We start from the raw sequence: 24,615 nt of genomic DNA, 5'->3' as shown, positions 1-24,615 counted from the left end.
AAACACATCACACTTTCTCCAGAAGTCTCCAACTAAAACAAAAATTCACCTTCATCATGTTTCAATTCCAAAAGCTGTCCTCAGTACTCTGACTTATTTTAGAATAGTATTATTCACCCGAAATTCTTTCCAAAAGAGGGAGGTAGCGATCTTTACAACATCCCTCACTAAAAGATGTGTGATATAAGGATCGTAATACAGGAAATACACATACCTTTATCTTTTCCCCAGATACCTGATTATTTCCCTCAGCCATTTTAGATGTTAAGTTTACATGAATCACTGTCTAGGTTTAGAAGATAGATACTAGTCACTCTCTGAACGCCCTTTTTATTGCATCGCTTTTTAAAAAAAAAGTTTGCCTAATGTCATCTGGGCACTCATTTTCAGATGCTTTTCTCAGTTGTCCTAGATAACACATGGCTGCTCCCTTGCACCAGCTTACAAAGTAAAGTAAATCAGGGCCAGATAATTTAGATACAGAGTGCTCCTCCCCACAAGTAACTGATCCAACCTCCATTACTTCTCACTGGTAAATGACTGCTATCTGCTTTCACTATGAAGTTTGAAAACCGAGGTTCTACCCCCTGGAGGCACTCCTCCTAGGTCGTAGAACAGGACCGAAATGTCAAATGTCCAGGCATCTTCTTAACTTCACCCCTCTCTCCAGCACACATGAATCATGAGATGTGACTTCTTTAAAGGGAGACATCCATTTCCTGACAACATATTCATTTACTTCAAGTAACAGATAAAGCCACTTGACTACTTGGGTTTAAAAGACACAGTTGCACACATGTGCGTGCGCGCACACACACACAATTCTGTTTTGCTGATTACAAGTTCGGAAACAGAAGACTGAAGTCATTCAAATTGCATATATATACTGTACATTTCCCAGGAATAGCCTGACCTTTACTATATTTTGATATTCTTCTGGTCTACATTTAAAGGATCTTCTGTAGGTCTCTCTGTAGAGATAATAAGGGGAAAAAATGGTCACTGTTTTCTCATTTTAAGGAGGAAAGTTTAAACTCGGGACTTAGTTGACCAGGTCGACAGCAGCAATGATTCTTAGCTTCTGCACTTTTAGTGCAGATAGCAAAAGAAAGAAAAACCAGACATCAAGCTGTGGGGTGTATTTGTCTACAAGTTCAAGTTTTATTTTACAAGAGAGTGATATTGCTAGGCCATTGAACACTGTTGTTTTCAAATATTATGGTAGTTCCTTCCAACACACACATACTTGACATTAATAGAAATAAGATTTAAAGAGAATGAATCCTATCACTTAATCAAGTGGCTAAAAACAGTTATTTTCTCCACCCTTCAATACTTACTTAATTAAAAATTAGATTCCCTTCTCCTCAGTGTCTAAGTGAAGGTTTAATTAGAAGTATAGTCAGGACCCAATTTACACACACTCTTCATGGAGCTAGGAATCAATTGTTCACAACCTAAAGCACAGCCTTGGATGAAAATCAATAGACAGGTATATTTAGCCTGAGTTACATTTCCTAGAAGCAAGGGTCCCTGCCTCAGAAGAAGGGATGGAGGTTGAGAAGAAAAAGAAGAAAATGCTGTCTACTTTTCCTGAGTCTAAAGCCAAATTAAGAAAGCTAAAGATTATTCAACCAATAGATGTATAATGTGCATTCTAGGTGATACTCATCACACTAGATCCTGGAAATGTTGAATGGTTATTAAGAGTACAGCCTAGAACCCAACAAACACCTCTTTTCAGACAGGATCACAATATTTTCAAATGCAAAAACTATCCCATTCCCCCATTTACCTACACCAATCAACTAACCCTCACTAAGTACAGGAAATAAAACTGAAATTACACTGATGTGTGAATGTGTAATAGTCCTTGAAACTTCCTCAAAGCATTGATGTCTCTAAAAGGGATACTTGTCAAGCTAGATGAATTTCCAGCTGCTAAATATAGGCAGTACATCAGAGTCAAGAAATAGAAAAGCAAAGGAGGATGGAGCCTAACACTCCCATCTGTCTTCCCATTGGAGGAACATATTTAGGGACCAAGCATAGCTCCACGCTGTCCATCTCAGAGCAGGTCCAAGTGTTCATGTTCCTAAACTTCCTCCACTTGTCATAGCTCTTTTACTTTATCAGATTCTGAATTTTTTAAAAAATGAGTCCAAATTCCTTCATGACAGGGTAAGGTTGAAGAAATGACTGAGGCAGTCGTTTCAATGTCCTTGTTACTACGTGTGCAGCTCTTAACAACACACACCAACTCTTCCACATACATCATCTGATTATTTGATCTTCTCATTATTCCTGTGAAATACTTTATAGGTAAAGAATTGACTGAAGCTCAGAAAGATTAGAATCTCATTCAAGGACACACAGCAACAAGGTCTTCCTGGCTCTAAAACATACTTGCAGGCCACCATGTGAGGCTGGCAGTAAATGCCTAAAGAAAGATTCGGAAAAATAGCTCAAAATCCCAAAGGCTCTTCTTCCGGGTTCCCACAGAGGCTGAATGAATCCATATACTTCTACACGGCCTCACAACCCAGGAGAGACTTGGCCACTGGAGAAAATTGCAGATCATTATTTTTAAAAAAGAGTAATGGTCTTTACTGAATGCCAGTTGCCATGGTTGGTTTTGTGACAGTAAAATCAGTGGGCAGTAAAAGTGAGCACCCTCACTGAAGTAGTTCATGACCAAGTGGACAGACAAGAGAGATAAATGATAAATCATAACAGAAGATGCTAGCTGCTGTGACAGAGAGATGAACAGAGTCTTGCTAGGGCTCACAAGAGGCACTCTTTGCCTAGCTTTGCCTCCTCAAAGAAGATAGGCCCTGAACGTAGTCTACTTCTCATGCACATGACATGTTTTCTTCCGTTTTTCTTTCCCTTTTTAAAGAAAAAATTACTCTGGTTTTTTCAGTGTCTCGCTCTGTCACCCAGGCTGAAGTGCAGTGGTGCAATCACGGCTCACTGCAGTCCTGACTTCCTGGACCCAAGCCATCCTCCCATCTCAGCCTCCTGAGTAGCTGAGACTGAAGGCGTGTGCCATCATGTCTGGCTATTTTTTTTTTAATTTTTTGTATAGATCAAGTCTCACTCTGTTGCCCAGGCTGGTCTTGAACACCTGCTCTCCCACCTTGGCCTTCCAAAGCACTGGGACTATAGGCATGAGCCTCGACACCCCACTATCTTTCCCTTTTAGATGCCTGGTCTCTCCACCATTCACCCTGCTCCTTCACCCCATTATTCATAAATTTTAAATAAACTAATGATACTACTTTGGCAGCCTAAGGTTTATATAAGTAGAATGTAAGCTCCGCAAGGAAAGAAACTCTTGTATGTTTTATTCATTGTTTAGTCCTCAGATGCCTAGAGCAGTGCCCAGCACATAAGTAGATATTCAACAAATATATATAGGAAGAAAAATCTGATATTCATTTAAGAATTTTTAAATATTTTTAATTTAAAAAAGAACAATGAGCTTACTAAATTAAAAAGAAAAAGACCTCCACCTACCCCGTCCCCAGTAGCACAGATATATCCTATTTTGTCTACACATTCATTCCTCCATTGTTTCATTTCCCCACGGTTAGTAGCTTCCACTGTGATGCCCTGGTGTCCCAAACTGTGAGCTTTTGTGCCCATTCCTGGTAGAGAAGGGTCCTCTCTTTGGTGTAAATGCCACACTGACAGCCAGCAGCCTCTGATGTACTGTGTTCTGTGTAGATTGGGATTTGGAATTCCAACAGTGGGCTTAACATGACGGACAGCAACAAAGACAAGTCCAGCAATATTACTGATTCACTGGCCAATCGAACACTCATTGTCACCACCATTCTGGTAAGTTGAATTCATGGAATTGAGGGTGTCTTATCCAGACTCCTTCCTTAGGCTTTGAAGTATTCCTCAACTGTCTTTTTCATGCCAACACTTCTATCTGCAAATGTCTACTTTTAACTGGAACCCTAAAAGCCTGTGTTTGTATGTACTTACAATATGATTGAATTACAAGCTTCCAACATTGTTCTGAAGATCTCCCACCTCCAATCCATTGTCAGTCTTACTTAGCCCCGCTGTCTGTCCCCTCCCAATTGGTCTCCCTTGCTCTCTGGCTGTTGGTTAGTTTCAACCATGTGGAGACCCTAGCAAGAGACTAGGGAAGTGGGGGAAGAGAGGTAACAGAAGCTCTTCTCCCGTTCCCTCCCAACTGCTATTAGTTTTTTCAGAACCTCTGACTTTCTACAACCGTAGCTTCTGCCCGTCAGTAGCACTGTTTCTAGGGTCCAGCTGCACTGAGCTTCAGGAGTATTCTTTCCTCCCTCCTGCCTCAGCCCTGGGTGGTGCAGGTTTCCCGAAGAGGCTGTTGCATGTGTGTCTATGACTTGCTGCCAAATCAGACCCCTACTTCCTTCGGCTCCCTTTGCTCTGCTCACACTTCTGTACACAGCTCCTTTACTAACTGTTCTTGGAAAGTCCTGCCTCCTATTAGAGCCCTGGTCATGCCCCATCCAGCCACTGTACAGCTACCAGTTGCTTATTTTCTGCTTTTTCCTTTCTCCAGGGAGTTGGGCATGAGTAGCCCTCCCTGAAATCCTTATTTGCAGACATCCTGCCATACACCAGTCCACAATGTCAAATCAATTTGTTGTTGATATTATTAACTTGTGAGAATTGTTCATCCAAAGTAAAAACTGTTTTGCTCTTCTGATTACTACTTTCTCTATGCCTGTCTTATGAAAACACAGGGTTTTCTACTGTGTTTGAATGACCCCACTATCAGTTTGAGGATAAACCTAAACATAAAGAATATGTCAGTACTATAGCTACTATTATAATTTTATACAACAAAATGAGCATTCATTCAGTCAAATGAGAATTAACAAGTTACAGATGCATGGTAGTAGGGAAATGTCCATTATTTATAGGAGAGGGGACTGATGATGTACGTGTATAAGCAGAAAATGACCAGATGTGAGATTTGAGGTGATCTGAAAAAAGAAGATGGGAAAGATGAAAAGACAAGACATAGCAATGGCCTTTGGAATAGGCTACCCTGAAGGAAACCAATCAAAACATATAAATCATAAGTGAATAGTGAAATTGAGGTGAAATTTAGATGAAGAAATGAGAATAGTCATAGATAGGAGGTGCAAAGAATGAAAGGAAATACTTGGTGATATAGATTTCTCTGTCTTGAGGTTCTTAGTTAAAAGCCAGGGTCACGTTTGGTGGCGCACACCTGTAATCCCAGCACTTCGTGAGGCCGAGGCGGGACTAAGTCAGAAGATCGAGACCATCCCAGGCTAACATGGTGAAATCCTATCTCTAATGAAAAAATACAGAAAATTAGCCAGGTGTGGTGGCGGGTGCCTGTAGTACCAGCTACTCAGGAGGCTGAGAAAGGAGCATGGCCTGAACCTGGGAGGCGGAGCTTGCAGTGAGCTGAGATCTCCCCACCGCACTCTAGCCTGGGCGATAGAGCGAGATTCCGTCAAAAAAAAAAAAAAAAAAAAAAAAGCCAGAAGGGTGAGGGGTCATACAAAAAAGGCTTGGGTATTGGCACAGTGGGTGGCCAGGCATCTGGGCCCCTATTGCCCTCTGCACCTTCCTTCTTCTCAGACCCAACGTTTAAATGTGACTATGTATCCATCACACCATTCCCACACAGCTGCACCCTCCACAGAGGAAGGAAAAGCTCCCACCGAAAGAGGCAGAAGGGAAAGAAACTATAATATAGGAAGTGTTCTGAATTTATAGAGGACATAGGCAGGCAGAGGAGTGAATGACTTCAGTACTCTCAGCTCTTCAAAATCATTACCAAATATTTCACATCTTTGAGCTGCTGATGGGATAAATTCTTCCTTTCATTATAATAGGGTTTTCATATTTGGTTTGTTTCATTTAGGAAGAACCCTATGTTATGTACAGGAAATCTGATAAGCCTCTATATGGAAATGACAGATTTGAAGGTTATTGCCTGGACCTGTTGAAAGAATTGTCAAACATCCTGGGTTTCATTTATGATGTTAAACTAGTTCCGGATGGCAAATACGGGGCCCAGAATGACAAAGGGGAGTGGAACGGGATGGTTAAGGAACTCATAGATCATGTAAGTAACAGTATTTCTAACATATCTGAAAATATGCATAAGAGAAAGTAAGAAAGGAAAAAACGATGACAGAAGAAATGTTTCCTTTTCTTGAATCATAACAATTTTTTTAAGAAGCAAAGAAAACAACCTAGAAATGGAGTTTGCTTACTCAGAAGGGAAAGTAAAGATAAAAATTAATGATAAAAATATATGGTGCATTAGTTTGTTTTTACACTGCTATAAAGAACTGCCTGAGACTGGGTAATTTATAAAGGAAAGAGATTTAATTGACACAGTTCCTCATGGCTGGAGAGGCCTCAGGAAACTTATATCCACGGCAGAAGACACCTCATCACAGGGTAGCAGGTGAGAGAATGAGTGAAAGCAGGGGAGATGCTAGACACTTATAAAACCATCAGCTCTCATGAGACTCACTCATAATCACCAGAGCCCATTACCCCGTGATCAAATTACTTCCACCTGAATTCCTGCCGGGGATGGCCACGAACTGAGGTGGGAACGGGTGAGTTTGAAGTGTCACCATCATCATGAATTATGCTGTTATAAACCACGGTGGTTGACTTCAGGACACACGCTTGCAGGCATGGCGTTGAATCTGAAGTTCAGGAATAGGGGCCTCTGGTCCTTTGCGGTGAAACTTATGCAAAAAATTAGAAAAGCGAGGTACAGCGGTGGCGGGTATCTGTAGTCCCAACCTTCTTTCGGGAGGCTGGAGGCAGAAGAATGACGTGAACCAGGCGAACTTACAGTGAGCCGAGATAAGCGCTACTACACTCCAACCTAGGCTGACAGAGCAAGACTCCATCTCAAAAAAAAAAAAAAAAGAAAAAGAAAAAAAGAAGATTTAAAGAGTTTCAACTCAGAGCAAAATCTCATCATGTCAATTAATAGTACAACCAAGTTGCTCATTCCTTCTTTTTCTCACATGTCCTTTTTAAAGACACCCTCCTGCATTTTTGTCTTCGTTTAGCTCCAGAATGAGTTATATATGTTTGTGCGTGTATTATTGTATGTTGCCACCTTCTGGAACCTCTTTGCTGATACTGTTTCATAAACGTAACTGTGTAAATAGACTGTTTTTGTATTAGAATCATCACGGGAGTTTCACGAGTGAGAAGAATTTAGAATTAGGAATAAGAATCAGGAGTACCCAGGAAAAGTTCAGACATTTGCAAAGAAACTAGACTAAGCTGACGATTTTGGACTTGCTTTTGCAGAGGGCTGACCTGGCAGTGGCTCCTCTTACCATCACCTACGTACGGGAGAAAGTCATTGACTTCTCCAAACCCTTCATGACCCTAGGCATCAGCATTCTCTACCGGAAGCCCAATGGTACCAATCCAGGCGTTTTCTCCTTCCTCAACCCCCTGTCTCCAGATATTTGGATGTATGTGCTCTTAGCCTGCTTGGGAGTCAGTTGTGTACTCTTTGTGATTGCAAGGTAAGTTTGAGAACCACTGAATTCACAAGAGGTGTAGGTCGGTCTCAGATTTCTGTATGTCCCAGAGGCAGACAAAAATGAAGAACTTTAAAGTGTACTTTTAGTTTTGCCTAGTGTTCTATTCTTGGAAGGTTTCCATATAAAAGCCATTCTGTAAATGAATGTTTTCTAATTATTTACAAAGTTACTTTTAAAAGAGAGGAAGATAATTTTTAATATTAGTTTATGTTTATCCCTATTTCAAGCAACATAAAATGGTTATTTAGCCATTTTCCTTGATTTATAACAAAAGCAATGGCTCAAATGATGTGTAAAATGTTTCCATAGGAATTGTAAAATCGTCTCCAGATATTTGACCCCTAGAATACTTGGATAAGCAAAACATAAAAAAGTTAGCAAAGAATTATCATAGCAAATAAAAAACACTGGAGTAAAAAGATTGTGAAACCCTTAGGAATGAAGAAAAATACTTTAAAAGTTCTATTAAATTTATTTTTAAAGGTATTAGAAAGTTAAAGAGCATTCTAGAAATAATGCTGAAAGGAAAGGTTGCTTACATACAGAGCCTGGAGGCGTGAAACCTTTGTGCTACCATTAAGATGATTCAGTTCAGGTTTTACTTTTCGAGATTTCACTCTGTATTTAACCATTTTGCTCTACACAGTTCCTTAAAGGATTTTTATACCTTTCAGTAGATCATATTTTCTGACTACCTTTGATGCTGAATTTGAAACAGCTATTTTATCTTTCTGTTGGCTTAAACATTTGCTATCCCTAGATAAACCATGTAAAAAATAATTGCTTTTGTATGTCCCTACTTGTTTTCCATCTTTTTCACCTTTCAACAAAACTCAGTGAACTTTTTCCCTAATCAATTTTTGTTTTCCCTCCAGGAATTTCTAAGAGAAATATTTCTTCATGCTAGCTCTTTGTCATTGTCCACTGTCTGGTTTTGATTAATGCCAGGTAACTCTTTCCCTGGTGTAATTATAAAGAAAGCTTGGGAAAATAACCCAGGCTGGAAAGGTTTTAAAGATCCACAAGGCAGACATACTCAAACTGAATCGATATGGGCTCTCACATGTGGGTATTTATACATTCAGTATGAAATGAATGTTTTGAAGTTCTCTGTGCCTTATAAAGTGTACCATTACTAAAGCTCAGATTTTATACTTTCACTGACCAAAGCTCTCTTTCAGTATGCCTTACTCCAGAAAATAAAATATTGACAGTATGTATAGTGATATTATCCTTTTGTATTTTTAATACTCTAAATCAGTGGTTCTCAACTAGGAGGGATTTTGTTCCCCAGGGAACATTTGGAAATGTCTACAAACATTAGTTGTCATGGCTGGGAGTAGGGAGTGCTACTGGTATCAAGCGGATGGAGTCCAGGGATGCTGCCAAACATCTTACAGTGCACAGGACAGACACCCCCCAAAAGAATTATTTACTCCAAAATGTCAATAGCACCAAGGTTGAGAAACCACGCTCGAAACAAAGAAAATATTGCTTTGCGTATAAAATTTTCAAAAAATAAACTGTTTGCCTTTGGAGGTGTATTTTTCATTACTGACTCCTCAGTGAAGTTAATATTGCCTTGGAATGGCCATTGAATAAATGACTATCCTAAGGTGAAGCACCTTCTAATGGGTAATCTTGTGTTTACTTGTTGTTGCATACCTCTGTCCGGAGGCCCATACCTGTTGGGTGATACTAGGAATGGTAGAGCGATTCATGCAGCCCAGGGCAACAGTAGTTTCCATATTTTGCAGGGCAAAAGTGAGTTTCCATATGTCATAGTCTGAGGCTCTGCTTAGGCAGTGATGTTAATGAGTAGAACAGGCAAGGCGATGTTGATGAGCAAATACATTGTTTGTTACATGACTTGACCAAAGCCAGTGGGAGAAGAAACGCCAGCAGCATCAAGTACCCTTTTATACTTGACTCCAACTGTGCACTTAAATCTCCTTATTTATGTCATCAGAGTATGTCAGAATGGCACACCATTCAGTAGTTTTCCCCTCCTTATTTTGTTTATTCTTCCATAAGCTCTTGGTGACCCAGACCTCCATATTTTCGGACTTCACTCATTTTATTTCTATTAAGTTAACAGTGTCCCCATTACCACCATCAATGCAATCCATTCGGTATTTCTACTCACCGAGAGTATCATTTATAAGCCAGTCCTTCCTTATTTAGCTTATTCTTCTTATCTCCTCTTCCACTGCCTTCTTGCCCTGGTCTTGGTTCAAAAGTGGAGGTGTTATGCATCCAGTGCAAACTTCGAAACAGTATGGTGATGAAATATAGAAAAGATCTCCCTCCAGGGCACAAGTGTACTGTCATGAAGACTCTACTTCCAACTACATTTGCCTTCTCTACACCTTAGAATCCTCCCCTGCTTCTGCTTCATAAAGCCACAAATATATATTTAGAGTTGATTCCCAAAAACAAAATTCTGGTTGAGTAGATGTACCAATTCACCTTTACTTCCTACCACCATAGTTTGAGACCATGAACTCTGTCACTCTGTACCCTCAGTTATCACCTTAGTGGTTTGCATTCCAAGTTAGGGAAGTGGAAATGAAAAACAGTAAATCTCATAATTATCTATAGCTCTAGAGAGACTTTGGAATTTATGTTACGAATTGTATTCTCTTATGCTCTTTTAAAGGGGAAAAATAAAGCCCCATCACTGCATTTAAGCAAATGCCCTCACTAGATAGATGCCTAAAAATTATTTGTTGAACTGAATTAAATTTATAAAGATGTAGACATTGGTAGGATAAACTAAGGAAAACAATATTTAATTACTATGACTTTTAATAAGTGTGTATGTCAGGGTTTTGGTTTTGTGGTTGGCAATTTTTCCACTTTTTGAAAAATATTTAACACTAAAAAATTATGTCCATCATAAACAATTTAAATAGATCAAATATGCAGATAGAATGTCTGCTTACATTTTATAATTTATGTTTGGCTTCTTAAAAATGGACATTTTTAAAGTTGACATTTGGCAAAAAAATATCTAGAAAACCCTTGAAAGTAAATTCTATGGTTATAATACAAAACCAACAATTACATTACAAATTCAACAGAGCATTCTCCCTTGAAAGATGAATGTATTTTTCTCTCCTCAATGCAGCCTACTGTGCATTCTCAGCCATAAAAATTAGTCCCTTAATTAGAAAACTTCAGTGTGAGCTTGTTTTATATCTTCCATTCAAGTGTAAGCCGGGCAGAAATAAACATAAACCCAAAGTGAACTTTCACATTTCAACATAAGGCTACCCTTCTATATGAAAGTTTTGTTTTAAGCACGTTTTAAGCACTTGTTTAAGCACATTTGCTCCCTTCTCTATCATGTTAGTAAAGATCAGTATTGATTTCTTGAGAGTCATTTGGGGATAGCTGTTTCGGATTATCTTTGGTGCAGGTCGTATATTAATCTTTTCACCGGACTTCCTAATGCTGACACTGCTGTCGCACTGGCTATCTTTACGCAGGTGTTAGAAATTCCAAGCTGAAATGTCTACATCCAGGCAACAGGTAGGTCTATTGCCTTATAGAAAGCCAGTGTCTTACAGCACAGCATCATGTCACTGTTTAATATTCACCAGACCACATGCTCCACAAGTCACTCAGAATCCCAGAGAGAAAGACCTAAAATATCTCTGCAGAGCAGGCAGAATCATATTGCTGTTTAGACAGTTTTTCTTTTTGCCACACAAAAATTAGATTAATTGCTCTCTTATAAGTGCAAAGTATGAAACAAGACAAAGTTAAAAGCAGCATTCCAAAGAGGGAAGGGATGAGCTCATCGATGGGAGCATATCTGGGAGAGAAATGTCAGAATATTGAGGGGTTGGTGGTTGCCAAGTCTTATGGTCTATTTGAAAAAATAAAACCCCTTCTCTTGAATACATTAGGCTCTTAATTTATTTCAATTAATATTTTTAAATTATTATACAAGTGACAATGATAGTGTTTAAGTAACGGGATCTTTACTCTGCATGCTGTTTCAATTAATAGGTTCATTAATATTGGTATTCATTTCTTCAGCTCAGCAAACTACTATGGCTATAAGAGTGTGCAAATTCAAAACTTAATTATATTGTTGAAACATTAATTAAAATGTATTGGCACGGCATTGGCAATTAAAGCTATATTCATCAGCTTCATAGGAACCTGCATGGTGTACCCTGCAGCTGTGGAGAAGCTGCAGTAATGAGTCGGATTCCATTATGCTGGGATAAACTACGAGACTGTTATCCCAGTCCCCCTAAGACTCAGTGAGGAGGCACTGAACACTTTCCAGAAGGTGTCTGGAGGTCTAGAAAATGGCTTTTCATGAAGAGGAATTGTCTGCTCAGTTCCTTGTGCTTGATTCACAGCATGCCCTGCTTTTCATATAGATAATGTATTCACCTTAAACCCAGTTCTCTCCAGTGTGTCAGCAACCTGCCATTGTTTACTGCTGAAACTTTATGGCTGGAGAATGATGTTTTAACATTACTCTAACACTCCTGCTTGCGTTGAAAAGACCCAATGACAAATGGCAAATCTTCCAGTGCTAAAAATGACTGCATTTTAAATTATTTCCAGATCACTTCGTTGAGCTTCTGCTAATGTCTTTTTGGAAATATAAGTACCACTTGGCAAGATAGCCCTCAAAAGTAACCACAGAGCAGAGACCTCCTTTGGGCTACATAGGCCAGACAGATGCTTAAAAAAATAAAGAACCAAAAATGTATTTGGTTCCACAGATTTTTATTTTAAGTACAGCCTCAGAGATAATCTGGATTTCCTCCTCTTCACAAATAAGGAAATTGAGGCCAGAGAGGTTGAGTGAATTGCTCAAAGTTGACTTCCCACACCACTAGTTGTTTTTCCAGAAACGTTTACGGCCTATAGCACACCACCATGGAGGTAGAGCTATAATAATGCTACAGAAAACATACCACTTACTGAACCAGGGTTGGTGATTAAGTGACCACAGGCCATAGCTCTGAAAACAAATTTAAAACAAATCAAAAGGAAATCATGAATTTGAAATTCTCCAGGGAGGCATGCTATGTAGTTAGTACTAATGTATACCATTAGGCCTGGACCAGGATAATTCCAAATGTAAGCCTTGTCTCTTCATTTAGGATTGCGATTTTTTTCCCCATGGACTATCAAAAAAACATCAAATACACTCCAAATTCAACTCTATACTTTGTTCACTAATTTATTCAGTTTGCAACACCTTTGATGCATTACAAAATCGCTAGACCGCCACTTAGACTCCTTCTAACCATCTGTCCATACAAACCCCTTGAAGGCAAGTCACCCTCTTTTTTGTGTCTCCCACAGGACCTAGCAACACAGTACCTTGACATTGTAGTTGCTATGCAACAAGTGTGTGTCACGTTCATCACTACTTGGTGGGGTAAATACTTGGGATGAGTGAACCTTTCTTTACAGTTCATCTAGTTGTTCAGTAATATGGAAATGAATGAAAACTCAGAAGAATTCAGTAGACCTAGAGCTGAGGAGTACAATTCCAGCTGACCAATTTGCCTAGAAATAAGAAGTCTGGTAAATATTAACGTCTCAAGGCTCTTTGCACTTTGCCCACCAAAGCTGTAAGTTTATGACTATGGCCTTTACTCCTTTGGTTTGAAGCTTTCGTCATTATTGTTGGGTTTTCTGCATTGCTCAGGAGGTTTTGGTTTTGCTGGTGTCCTGTGCGTTTCTCTGATATTTACAGACTGTTTCTGTTAACTACCACAGGTTTACACCCTACGAGTGGTATAACCCCCACCCATGCAACCCTGACTCAGACGTGGTGGAAAACAATTTTACTTTACTAAATAGTTTCTGGTTTGGAGTTGGAGCTCTCATGCAGCAAGGTACACCGGTTGCCTATCTTTGTCACACGCATCCCACAGTGTGCTGACAGGCTTTCATGCTGGTAAACTCCACCATGAAGCTAGAGGGTAGGATGAAACACCATCTCAGGAACTTAAGAAAATAGCAACAGACTTTCTAGCCGGTTCTGAAGATGAAGCAAAATCGATGACCTATATGGAACTCCCTTGCTATATATCTAAAATAACACTTCTATCAAGCAATAAATACAAATTTTCCTGTGGGTAGCAAAACATAAGGTACCTTAGAAATTGTTTACAAATTTGCATAGATGGAGATGATGGTCTTTTCCTTCTCAGCCGTAACTCCATGAGTCAGAGGTTTAAAGGAGCAGAATTTAAATCCTTTGCAGATTAAATCCACTGAGATTCTTCCAATTGCTGACCTTACCTAGGACTTCCACCTAATTGCTACTCTGGCAAACCCTACTGAGATTGATTTCCGCTTCCCAGTAACTTTTCACAATCTCCCTCAATTGGTAACCATAGCAACAATAAACTGTAGGAGTTGGGGAAATAAAATTTGACCATGGAAATGTAATATATTTTATACATTTCCTATGAATTGGGGGATTCTGCTTTTGTAGTGGGGGAAGGGGAAGTCGCTTTAACTTTTGGAAGAATTCCATTTCTTTTGTGATTTTTTTTTCAGCTTCAGTGCCAGGCATATAGTATAGAAAATTCTTCCAGGATTAAACGCACTAATATAAGAAAATCATAAGTCACAGAAGCTGTTGTTTTTGGAATATCTGCTCATTTGACAATAAGCCGCAAAATACATTGCCAAAGGAAAATTCCACTGGGATATACATTAAACATGTTTGCTACTTGGGGATGAACCCTAAGGTTTCTCATTAGGGAATTGCTATAACACTTGAAATAGTTATCTTTTGGATCTTCAAATTAGAGAGAGACTATAGAAATACCAAATTCTAATACTGAAATAGTAAATAGTTGAAGAAAGTGGGAAAATCCTAGTTACACAATTAAGTGTGGTTTGTGTGGGCACTGCTAAATAGGTATAGATACCATCTGATTTACTAGAAATCATTTGCATAAACTTAGAGCATAGCACAGAGGTATAAATCCTGCAGGAAACCTCATATACTGCTTTACCCATGCATTTAATTTTTAGGATATTTACTTTGTGAGCAATTACTTTAAGAGTGAAGGAGACCCCTGCTCCTTCTGATAGCTTGTCTTCTCCAACATTAGAATATATATATATATACTTTTAGGTTTCACAGAGCATGCAGCAGGCCTGTGCAGGTATATGACTGTGACTGCCTTCTGTCATATGAGTGCACCCACCCCCGGAATTTATCTTTCATCTTTTACCTGTTTGGAGTTTACCATCATCCACAGCACACTGTGGGATGCAGTGTCTGTTAGTTACCACTACCTTGGGTACATGACAGTCAGCCCCAACCAGACTCTGCTTGTCTTTCAAGAAGTTTACAAACATGTGTCAGGTGCAACAAATCTTTCCAGGTACAAACTTGAGGCACTTATGACTGTCAGTGCATCTGTCTCTAGCATGCATGTGGTGTTGAACCAGGTAGTTATCCTCTGTCGCTCTCTTGTTAGCAGAAGCTTGTCACTGTACTCGATTGGAAACCATTTTGTTGAATTTTTTTTTTAAATGTGATGATCAGACTTTCTCTTTTCTACAGAGCGTGAGCAAAGTCTGGATCAGGATTGGCTGTCATGTCTGCCGTAAAAGGCACTAAAGAGACTTCAGCAAGTACTGTCTCTCATCCTGAATATTTTCTAGTAATGTTTTACTCAACTTTTAGTGTTTGTATCATTTCATCCTCTAGAGTACTAAGTTTACACAAATCTTCTCTACTTGAAAGAAGCGGTTTCTAAGCATTTCTAATTAACATGGAGAATTATAAAATTCACAAAATTAGACAAAAATAGAAAACACCAAGAAACATTGAGAAATCTAATGCATGCCATCTAACAAGGGTTTAAAATGCAATCTCAATACTTGTGTTCTATTAATATTTTTACTAAGTTTCTAAGATAACTTTATCCAAAAGTTTAAATATGCATTCTACAATGTGAAAGATGTGAATCAGAATTATTACATTTCAACAGTCCGTTGTTCACCTGTCTGTCCAGTCTTAATGCCATATAATACATAATTATACAAAAATACAAATAAGTGAAAACCTTACCTTTTCATAAATGCAACCAAATAACAAAAGAATAAATTTACAGCAGAAAATCTGCACCTATAAGCTAAGAAAAATGTATCTATTAACTGTTATTTATTTCCTATGGCTATGAAATAAATGGTATTTTAATAACCAACTAAAGATCTAAAATAATATCACATTACCACAAGACTGCTAGATCAATTAAGTACAAAGATATGAAACAACCTTGGGCATTAAACACACACATCCACAGGCATATAAATCCCATTAAACCACGATATTAAAACAACAGCAGCAAACCATTCCACTAAATCCGTGGAGGCAATTTAATGGAAAACTATTATAAGTCTGTGTAATATTACCCACTCAAATTCAAACAAACGACAGAAGAAAACACAAATCGCTGTCAAACCATTTCCCTCATTAAAAGAGAATAAAACACAAAGATATGTAATAGCATTAGGAGAATATATCTGTTAATTTAAAGCCCAGAAACTCTGCCAACCTTGATCTGCTTATCACTGTCCTTGAGCTAGCTTTGATTTCCTGAGCAGTATGTGCATCTGCTTATAGACTAAACCAGAGCACAAATTCATTTATTGGTAGATTGGCGAACTCCAATTTTCCTTTCCATCTTAAGCCATTATTAACTACAGAGCTTCAAAACACCCTATCAGTATAGTAAAAGGATCCTATAGTCCAGACATCTGGCCTACTGTACTTCACTCTTTGGGATTTTTAATTTAGGGTGTGTTTCTTTCACTTTTTCTCTAGTCATATAAACTCTGTCATGCCTTCAGGTTCGTGGAGGATATGCTATGTACAGAATCAATGGCAAATTTCAGGCAGATGGACAAGCCAAAATCCACTTGTGAATCAGTACAACTGGAGTGAACTCTAATTGTACTTCTCTTTTATTCTAATTCTGCTGCTGAATGTATAGACATCCACAGCTCAGTCTGAGCAAAATTGAGCTAGACTGTTTTCAAGATGTTTGTCTTTTATGTCAGTAAACTTAGCTCATAAACCCTTTCTTTTAGAGAGGAAGGTTTCCTTGGTAAACACATTAAGTGCCTCTTATCATTTAAACATAATTTAAAATCATCTGAATGACATCTAAAATGTATATTCTTACCAGGAAAGTCTTCTTTCACCTAAGAAACAGCCTGTCTTTGAAGTGTAGTTAAGAAACAGCATTTTATTGAAGGACAAAATTATGCGTTGCAGAGAAAGTGTTTTTTTAGCCAAATAAGAATCTACAGTAGAAAAAATAATTGTAGCTTTTAGGGTAACATAAGACAATAAAAACTAATTCATCCACTGTCAAGTATGGCTGCATCTTATTTTATTTGTAAAATCCCAATGTTTTATTAAAGTACATGTGATAAATGGCACGTTAATATTTTGCAAGTTGCTCTCCTTCTTTAATCTTAAATAAAAATGTTAGCATTTCGAAGAGTTTTATAGTTATACAAAGACATAGAATATTTTACTTCACACTATAAGATGCATTTAGACAGTAATAAAAGGCAAAAAGTCTTGGGGTTGACTTTTCAATTCTAAGAAACTAAACTAACCAAATTTTAGACATAGAATATCTCCAGGTTAAAACTGTTTTAATACCATCAGCTACTGATAAATTATAGTTAAAGCAGCAGTAGTGATTAATGATTTGAAAAAAATGCTTTAGATTTTGATGCATTTTCTATAAAATGTATTTATTTCATCTACATACAAGATGGTAAGTCTTTGATGGGTTGATCTCCCTAAAATAGTGTCGAACTGTACATCTTCCCTTTCCTTCTGACTGTGTTTAACACCCTTACTCTGATGATACCATCACAGGATCAGAGCTGATGCCCAAAGCTCTATCGACCAGAATAGTTGGAGGGATATGGTGGTTTTTCACCCTAATCATCATTTCATCCTACACTGCCAATCTGGCTGCCTTCTTGACAGTAGAGAGAATGGAATCCCCCATAGATTCAGCAGATGATCTGGCAAAGCAAACCAAGATAGAATATGGGGCGGTCAGAGATGGATCAACAATGACCTTCTTCAAGGTAAGAAGCTGACGAAGGGTTCTCAGTGATTATCTGATACTTGGGGTAGAGGATAAAAGAGTCTGTCCAAAAACAGAAAAAAAATGTTGGGCAATTTTTTTAATGAAATAAGATTTATAATTACAAAATCCCGTTATAAGGAATCCCTGGAGCCTCAGTCAGCATAAAGCAATTTCTTTGGTCCCCAACTAGATGTCATTTACTCCACCCCAATTTAGTGTACTCAGATGCATAGATCAATATCTTCAATATCCTCTCTTGCCTTTACACCAGAAAAAAAAAAAAATTCCGAATACAACCTAACCACTCATTAATTAATCACTCATTTATAGAACCCACAAAATAAAAGTTCCTTAATCCAGAATTCTGGTAACCAGAATACTTGAGTACTATTATTTTGTTCTTTCTGTACTGTACTTGATGAGGTAGAAGCAGATGACAAGAAAATGTGTTGATACTGGAACTTAGTTAGAGAATAAAGAACGAAAAAATCCCGGGAGACGCTGGTCTAATATTGAGTCCGCATTGATGAAGAACAGTGTTCCCAGCCATGCCTGAAGCTTTTCAAAAAGACTTCGGAGGCACCACAGGAGAATTAAGTTGGATGAGTTTAGTTTTAGTGTCAAGGGCATTTCATTGTTGAGGTCTTTTTAATTACTTTCCCATAGTAATGAAACTGATTTCTGCCTTGCTTTTGGAGGAAGCCTTAGTACTTTTATTATCAAATCTCAAATACTCTAATTCTAGTGAAAAATAGATTTTAATAGATCCAATAGGTGCAGAGATCATGAAGTTCAACTCTTCACTTTACTTATGAAAAGAACAAAACCTTCAGAAGCTAAATTACCTGCTCCAAGTCACATAGCTAGTCTATAACAGAAAAGGGGCTAAAGCTTATTTTGGCGGGGGGGAAGGTATTAATGGTGGTAAGTGTGCATGTGAATAAAAGGAAAACAACAGTTGTAACCAAAATAATCTCTAAAAACATCCTTGTCAAAGGTTCATATTCAGATTACCAAAAATGGAGTTGTCACCTCAGCATTGAGTGGACTGTATGGGTTTTTTGTTTGGTTGGGTTTTCTTTCTTTTTTTTTTGGGGGGGGGGGGGGGTTGTTTTTTTGTTTCATTTAGTTTTGTTCTTGTTTTTGTTTTTGAGATGGAGTCTCACTCTGTTGCCCAGGCTGGAGTCCAGTGGCGCGATCTCAGCTCACTGCAACCTCCGCCTCCCGAGTTCAAATGATTCTCCTGCCTCAGCCTCCCAAGTAGCTGGGACGACAGGGGTCCGCCACCATACCCGCTTAATTTTTGTATTTTTAGTAGAGACGGGGTTTCACCATATTGGTCAGGCTGGTCTCAAACTCCTGACCTTGTGATCCTCCCACCTCAGCTTCCCAAAGTGCTGGAATTACAAGCATGAGCCACTGCGCTCGGCCGAGGGTATTTTTTTTAAAATAATCTTTTCCTTTCTATTATTTCCACTAGTTCAAAATGAACTCTTTTTCTTCTTTCATTCTTATTTCCTTTTTAAACATTGTTTATAGATTTAGGAAGTATAAGTTGCGTTTTGTTAGATGGATATAGGGCTTTTAGGGTTTCCATCACCCAAATAACATACATTGTTCCAATTAAGTAATTTCTTATCTGTCAGCCCTGCCACCCTGCCATCCTTCTGAGTCTCCAATGTCTATTATTTTTTGAGTGGACTGTTTTGACTTGTGAAAAATACCAGCTTAGAAACAAAACCTAAGGTTAGGTTAAAAAAAGTACACACTTCTTTGTATAACAGTATTGGTTCACAAAAATAGGAATTAACTATGCAATAAGTTATAATGTTTAATAACAATCATAATAAATAAAAATACATTGTTTTAAAAGTAAACTATATCTAGAGTTTTATCAAGAAGCAAAGTAATGGAAAAAGTAGGACTTACTTTTCTTCTGTGTTAAAAAAAGATTTTTAAACACTTTTTATTTTAAGAAGTGTATCATTTATTTAATGTATGGGTACAGCATGATGATTGTTTCTTCTTTGGACAGTGATGTTCTAAGGACAAACGACATTATGGTTTTGCAAGCTGCAGAAAGTATTTTCCTAAAATCAATAGTGTGAAGAGACACAAGATACCCCAAGCTAGTGATTCATCATGGTCCTTGTCAGAAACCAGGAAAGTCACTTGCAAGGCTCACAGGACAGAGGGGCACTGCCAAGGTAGAATTTGGTATATCTGAAAAAATATCTGAAATGATTTATCTCATTCAGCAATATCAAAGAGTTTGAAAGTACTGGGAAATGAGCTAGCAGAAGGCAGAGAAGATTCCACTTCCTACAAGATGTTCAGTACAAATATAAGGGAAAGAGGCTGTGCTGTTCTTTGAAAAAGCAATAGACCTGACTTTGCCACTGTACACAGGATCTATGCACTGTCTGTGGATCCCTTATCAGAAATGTTTCAGATCAGATGTTTTTAGAATTTTGGATATTTTCAGATTTTAGAATGTTTGCACATACATAATGAGATAGCCTGGGGACGGGACCCAAGTCTAAACACAAAATTTATTTATGCACCATATATACCTTATGCACATAGCCTAAAGGTAAGTTTAGACAGTATTTTAAATAATTTTGTCCATGAAGAAATTTTTGACTGCAACCCATGCCATGAGGTCAGGTGTGGAACTTTCCACATGGGGCAACCTGTCCGTGCTCAAAAAGTTTCAGATTTGGGATTTTTCAGAATAGAGATGCTCAACTTACAAAGTGTCCTTTAAGCTCTTTGTTTTTTTGTTTTTTTGTTTTTTGTTTTTTTTGAGATGGAGTCTTGCTCTGTAGCCCGGGTTGGATGGAGTGCAGTGGTATAATCTTGGCTCACTGCAACCTCCTCCTCCCAGGTTCAAGCAATTCTTCTGCCTCAGCCTCTCGAGTAGCTTGGATTACAGGTGCATGCCACCATGCCTGGCTAATTTTTTTTATTTTAATAGAGATGGGGTTTCACCATGTTGGCAAGGCTGGTCTCAAACTCGTGATCTCAACTGATCCACCTGTCATGGCCTCCCAAAGTGCTGGAATTACAGGCATGAGCCACCACGCCTGACCCCTTAAGCTCACTTTGATCTTTTCTTTCTCATGCCCCTCTTTAAATATAAAAAGAGTTGGTTCTACTTTTTTCTGGCAGGACCCTGAATGACTACATTACGACATGTTTGGATAATGCACTTCCACTGAACAGGCACGTGCTATGCTCACAACTGCTGCTCCCTGAGCATTTTCTGAGAGGGCTCCTGCTTTCTCCCTGGTCCTGAAAATGAGGCAACAATGCAAGCATTCTCTCAGGTCACCAGGAAAATGATGAAACAGTAAGCACCTCAGAGAGGAAGAATGTGATGACAGTATAAACAGCATCAATAAAAATATCAGTATGCCCTGTGCACTAGCCCTGAGCCACACATTCAATTTCTAAGTGCTTTACCTGTATTACCTCATTTTATCTTTTAAAAAGACCAACTGAGGACCAGGCACTGTGGTTCACACCTGTAATCCCAGCACTTTGGGAGGCTAAGGCAGGTGGATTACCTGAGGTCAGGAGTTCGAGACCAGCCTGACCAACATGGAGAAACCCCGTCTCTACTAAAAATATAAAAATATTAGCCCGGTATGGTGGCACATGCCTGTAATCCCAGCTACTCAGGAGGCTGAGGCAGGAGAATCGCTTGAACCCGGGAGGCAGAGGTTGCAGTGAGCCGAGATCGCGTCATTGCACTCCAGTCTGGGCAACAAGAGTGAAACTCTTGTTGTCTCAAAAAAAAAAAAAAAAAAAGACCAATTGAGATAAATACCAATAATGTCCCTATTGATGAGGAAAATGAGGCACAGAGAGGCTAGATAACTTACTCCAAAGTTACAAAGCCAGCAATGGAAGAGCCAAGATTCAGCAAAATTCAGAGTTCTAGAAAGTCAGTTCTGTGAGGGTAGAAACTCAGTCTTCTTTGTATGCCATTAAGTCACCAGAATCTAAAAGAGTGCCTGGCCACATAGTAGGTATTCAGAAAACTGTATTTTCAGTAAGTGAACAAGTCAACTCTGGGAGAGGTGGGTTTCTATCACAGAGAGAGAGGGAGAGTGAATGAAGGAGCAAAGGAAGGAAGCCGAGAGGGAAAGAGGGAGGGAAAGAGAGGTGGATGGATAGGGACCCACACAAGAAGAGACACTGTTGCCAAGTTCCTCATTTTACAAGTCAGCATGTGGCCCAGCAACCCAGTTTACCGAGAAGAAATGTATTTGCAGAAAGAGAACAAGGACTAAATCCGATTTCGTTTTCCCCTTGAGGATGGTAAGCTGTCAGAAAGCGTCAGAGGGATGTACGTTCAGATTCTTAAGCTGGATTATTCCTCAAGGGAAAGAAACGTTTCGGGTTTTTTGCTCTGGGGGTAGCTCTGCCCTACATCACTGAGTGACAGCAGGTACAGTCACAAGGACTCAGTCCTGACCTGGTTCCACATTCACACGTTTCACCTCTGCTACGCCATCAGGGCATCCCTCCTCCAGCCCTTTCTCTCTCAGTTAAAGACAATAACCTTGCCTGGGCTGTACAATGAATAAGGAAAGCTGCATTTGCCTAATCTAACCTGGAACATCCTGATCAGCTGTTGGAGCACAAGTCGTTTGCTAAGATGGGTCCTGTCTCTACTCAATCACAAGGAAACTTCTAATGAGAAACATTTTCTCATCACACACAGTGTAATTTAAAGGGTTTTTCTTCTCAGAAAAGCAATATTCCTCTGGCAGCACCCAAATGATGAAAACTTGTCTTTTTACTTTCAAGTTGATTGAAAATCATTTTATAGCCAAAGAATGGCCAGTTGTAGGGAGGAAAGGGATTCAGACATTATCAAGATCCATGACCAAATAAAATACTCAAATGCCTCACATTTGGTCACTAGGCCACAAGCAAGGGATGTGCTTAGTGAAGTTTGTCCTTGAAATTACTTACTTGAGAATTAAACTTGCTTCAAATTTCATTCAAAATCCATTGACTTTTTCTCCTAGACTTGGCTGTTCTTGCAGACAGCATGCCACTCTACATTTTAGATCTGAGGTATTCAGTTCTTAACATGAAGAAACTAAAATTTAGTTTTTTAAAATAGCTCAGGTGAGATTCCACTATGCACCACCTGAGCTCATATGAAGCTGAGGGAGTTAAGTGGAATTTTTTTTTTTTTAGCAGGTCTTGCTCTGTCGCCCAGGCTGGAGTGCAATGGCGTGATCTCGGCTCACTGCAACCTCTGCCTCCTGAGTTCAAGCAATTCTCTGCCTCAGCCTCCTGAGAAGCTGGGATAACAGGCACCCACCACCACATCCAGATAATTTTGTTGTTGTTGTTTTGTTTTGTTTTGTATTTTTAGGGCCGGGGTTTTCACGTCTCAGCAGAGCTGGTCTTGAACTGACCTCATGATCCACCCACCTCCGCCTCCCAAAGTGCTGGGATTGCTGGCGTGAGCCACTGCACCCAGTGGAAATTTTTTAAGCAAGTGTTAGCTCAAGCTAAGACATGACTGAGACGGGGAGGCAGTGGCAGTTTTCCTTCAGAGTCATTCATATGTGGAGAAACACTGATCATCAAGGACTGTATTTACACAAGAGAATAGGATTAAATCATCAATTCAGTTCCACGTATTCTCATGAAACTTTAGATGGACATCCTGAGATTCTATCTCACTTTCTCCATCAAAAAAAAAAGCAACTCTAAGTTTCGATCCCTCAGCTAATGTTGCTTAATAAGCATTTTGTTTTCACAAAGTGAAAACATATTATCAACACTCTGGGACTTACAGTTCAAGCACTATGGGAAATGTAATAGCCTATTTGGTCAAATGGTCTCAGGCACCACAAGACCAATTAGCTGGACAAGGTTAAAGGGAGGCAGAACATTTATCAAGTGTCCAGGTACTGTTAGAGATGCTTGGGGAAATTCTTCTCTGAATATGAGGCGATCAGCATTAAATTAATTAATGGACTATGTTTATGGGTCAGTGTGTTAATAATTCAGAACTTCAACAGACTCTGAGATTTTTTTTTTTGAGATGGAGTCTCCCCCTGTTGCCCAAGCTGGAGTGCAATAGTGCAATCTTGGCTCACTGCAACCTCCACCTCCCAGGTTCAAATGATTCTCCTGCCTCAGCCTCCCAAGTAGCTGGGATTACAGGCGCATGCCACCATACCCAGCTAATTTTTGTATTTCTAGTAGAGACAGGGTTTCACCATGTTGGCCAGGCTGGTTTCGAACTCCCGACCTTGTGATGCACTAGCTTTGGCCTCCCAAAGTGCTGGGATTACAGGCATGAGCCACCACTCCTGGCCTATTTAAGAGAATTTTTAATAAAATCCTTCTCATTTCTGCTTGAGATAATACTAATTAATAATCCAATATTAACTCTATTGGTTTCTCTGTTCTCTGCTGATGAAATTGTTTGGTCCTTTCAATTGTTTCACAAGTCTGAACAGTACAGGATTTCCTTCGCTCCCAACGCCCTGGGACCACCACCGGCATCTCAGAAGGTACAAAGATCAGTCAGTTCATGGCCAAGATCTGTGGACACAACTTGGGTTCAGCTTTCCTAGGGGCTACATGACCTACTTCCATCTTTTATATCCAAGACAACTGACAACAATGATAGCCAATTCCAACTTTTCCTTTCAGAAATAGTATACTAGGATTCTGGTTTTCTCTCTCACAGGAAGTTACAAATATACAAAGGCTCTGTCCTTTCTTCTTGTTGGAATTCTATTAATTGCCTTATGGAATGGAATAATAAGATAGTCCAAACTTTGGTCTCACAGAGGTAGTGTAGCAAGTCACATTTTTTTTTCCCAGATGAAGAAAGGATAGTCATGATAATGTCTAAGAACCATATGAGGCCA

At 39.0% G+C, this 24,615-nt stretch overlaps 1 protein-coding gene and 1 long non-coding RNA gene across 8 annotated transcripts in view; one reads left to right on the top strand and one right to left on the bottom strand.

Annotated features, from left to right (window-relative positions):
* GRIK1 (glutamate ionotropic receptor kainate type subunit 1) overlaps positions 1–24,615 on the top strand; it is a 404,603-nt gene that overhangs the window by 346,651 nt on the left and 33,337 nt on the right. For all 7 annotated transcript variants that reach the window (XM_009202388.4, XM_009202391.4, XM_009202387.4 and 4 more), the window contains 5 exons: positions 3,730–3,843; positions 5,909–6,112; positions 7,333–7,556; positions 13,335–13,453; positions 17,482–17,699. In XM_009202388.4, coding sequence (XP_009200652.2) covers positions 3,730–3,843; positions 5,909–6,112; positions 7,333–7,556; positions 13,335–13,453; positions 17,482–17,699 — 879 coding nt within the window. The remainder of the gene's footprint in view (positions 1–3,729; positions 3,844–5,908; positions 6,113–7,332; positions 7,557–13,334; positions 13,454–17,481; positions 17,700–24,615) is intronic.
* The window catches only part of LOC110742688, a 147,180-nt gene that overhangs the window by 105,819 nt on the left and 16,746 nt on the right, over positions 1–24,615 (bottom strand). The gene's annotated exons all lie outside the window — the stretch shown is intronic.

The sequence above is a fragment of the Papio anubis genome, chromosome 4 (genome assembly GCF_008728515.1).
Source record: "Papio anubis isolate 15944 chromosome 4, Panubis1.0, whole genome shotgun sequence".
NCBI classification, from domain to species: Eukaryota; Metazoa; Chordata; class Mammalia; order Primates; family Cercopithecidae; genus Papio; species Papio anubis.
This window is presented reverse-complemented; position numbering and strand designations above follow the sequence as displayed.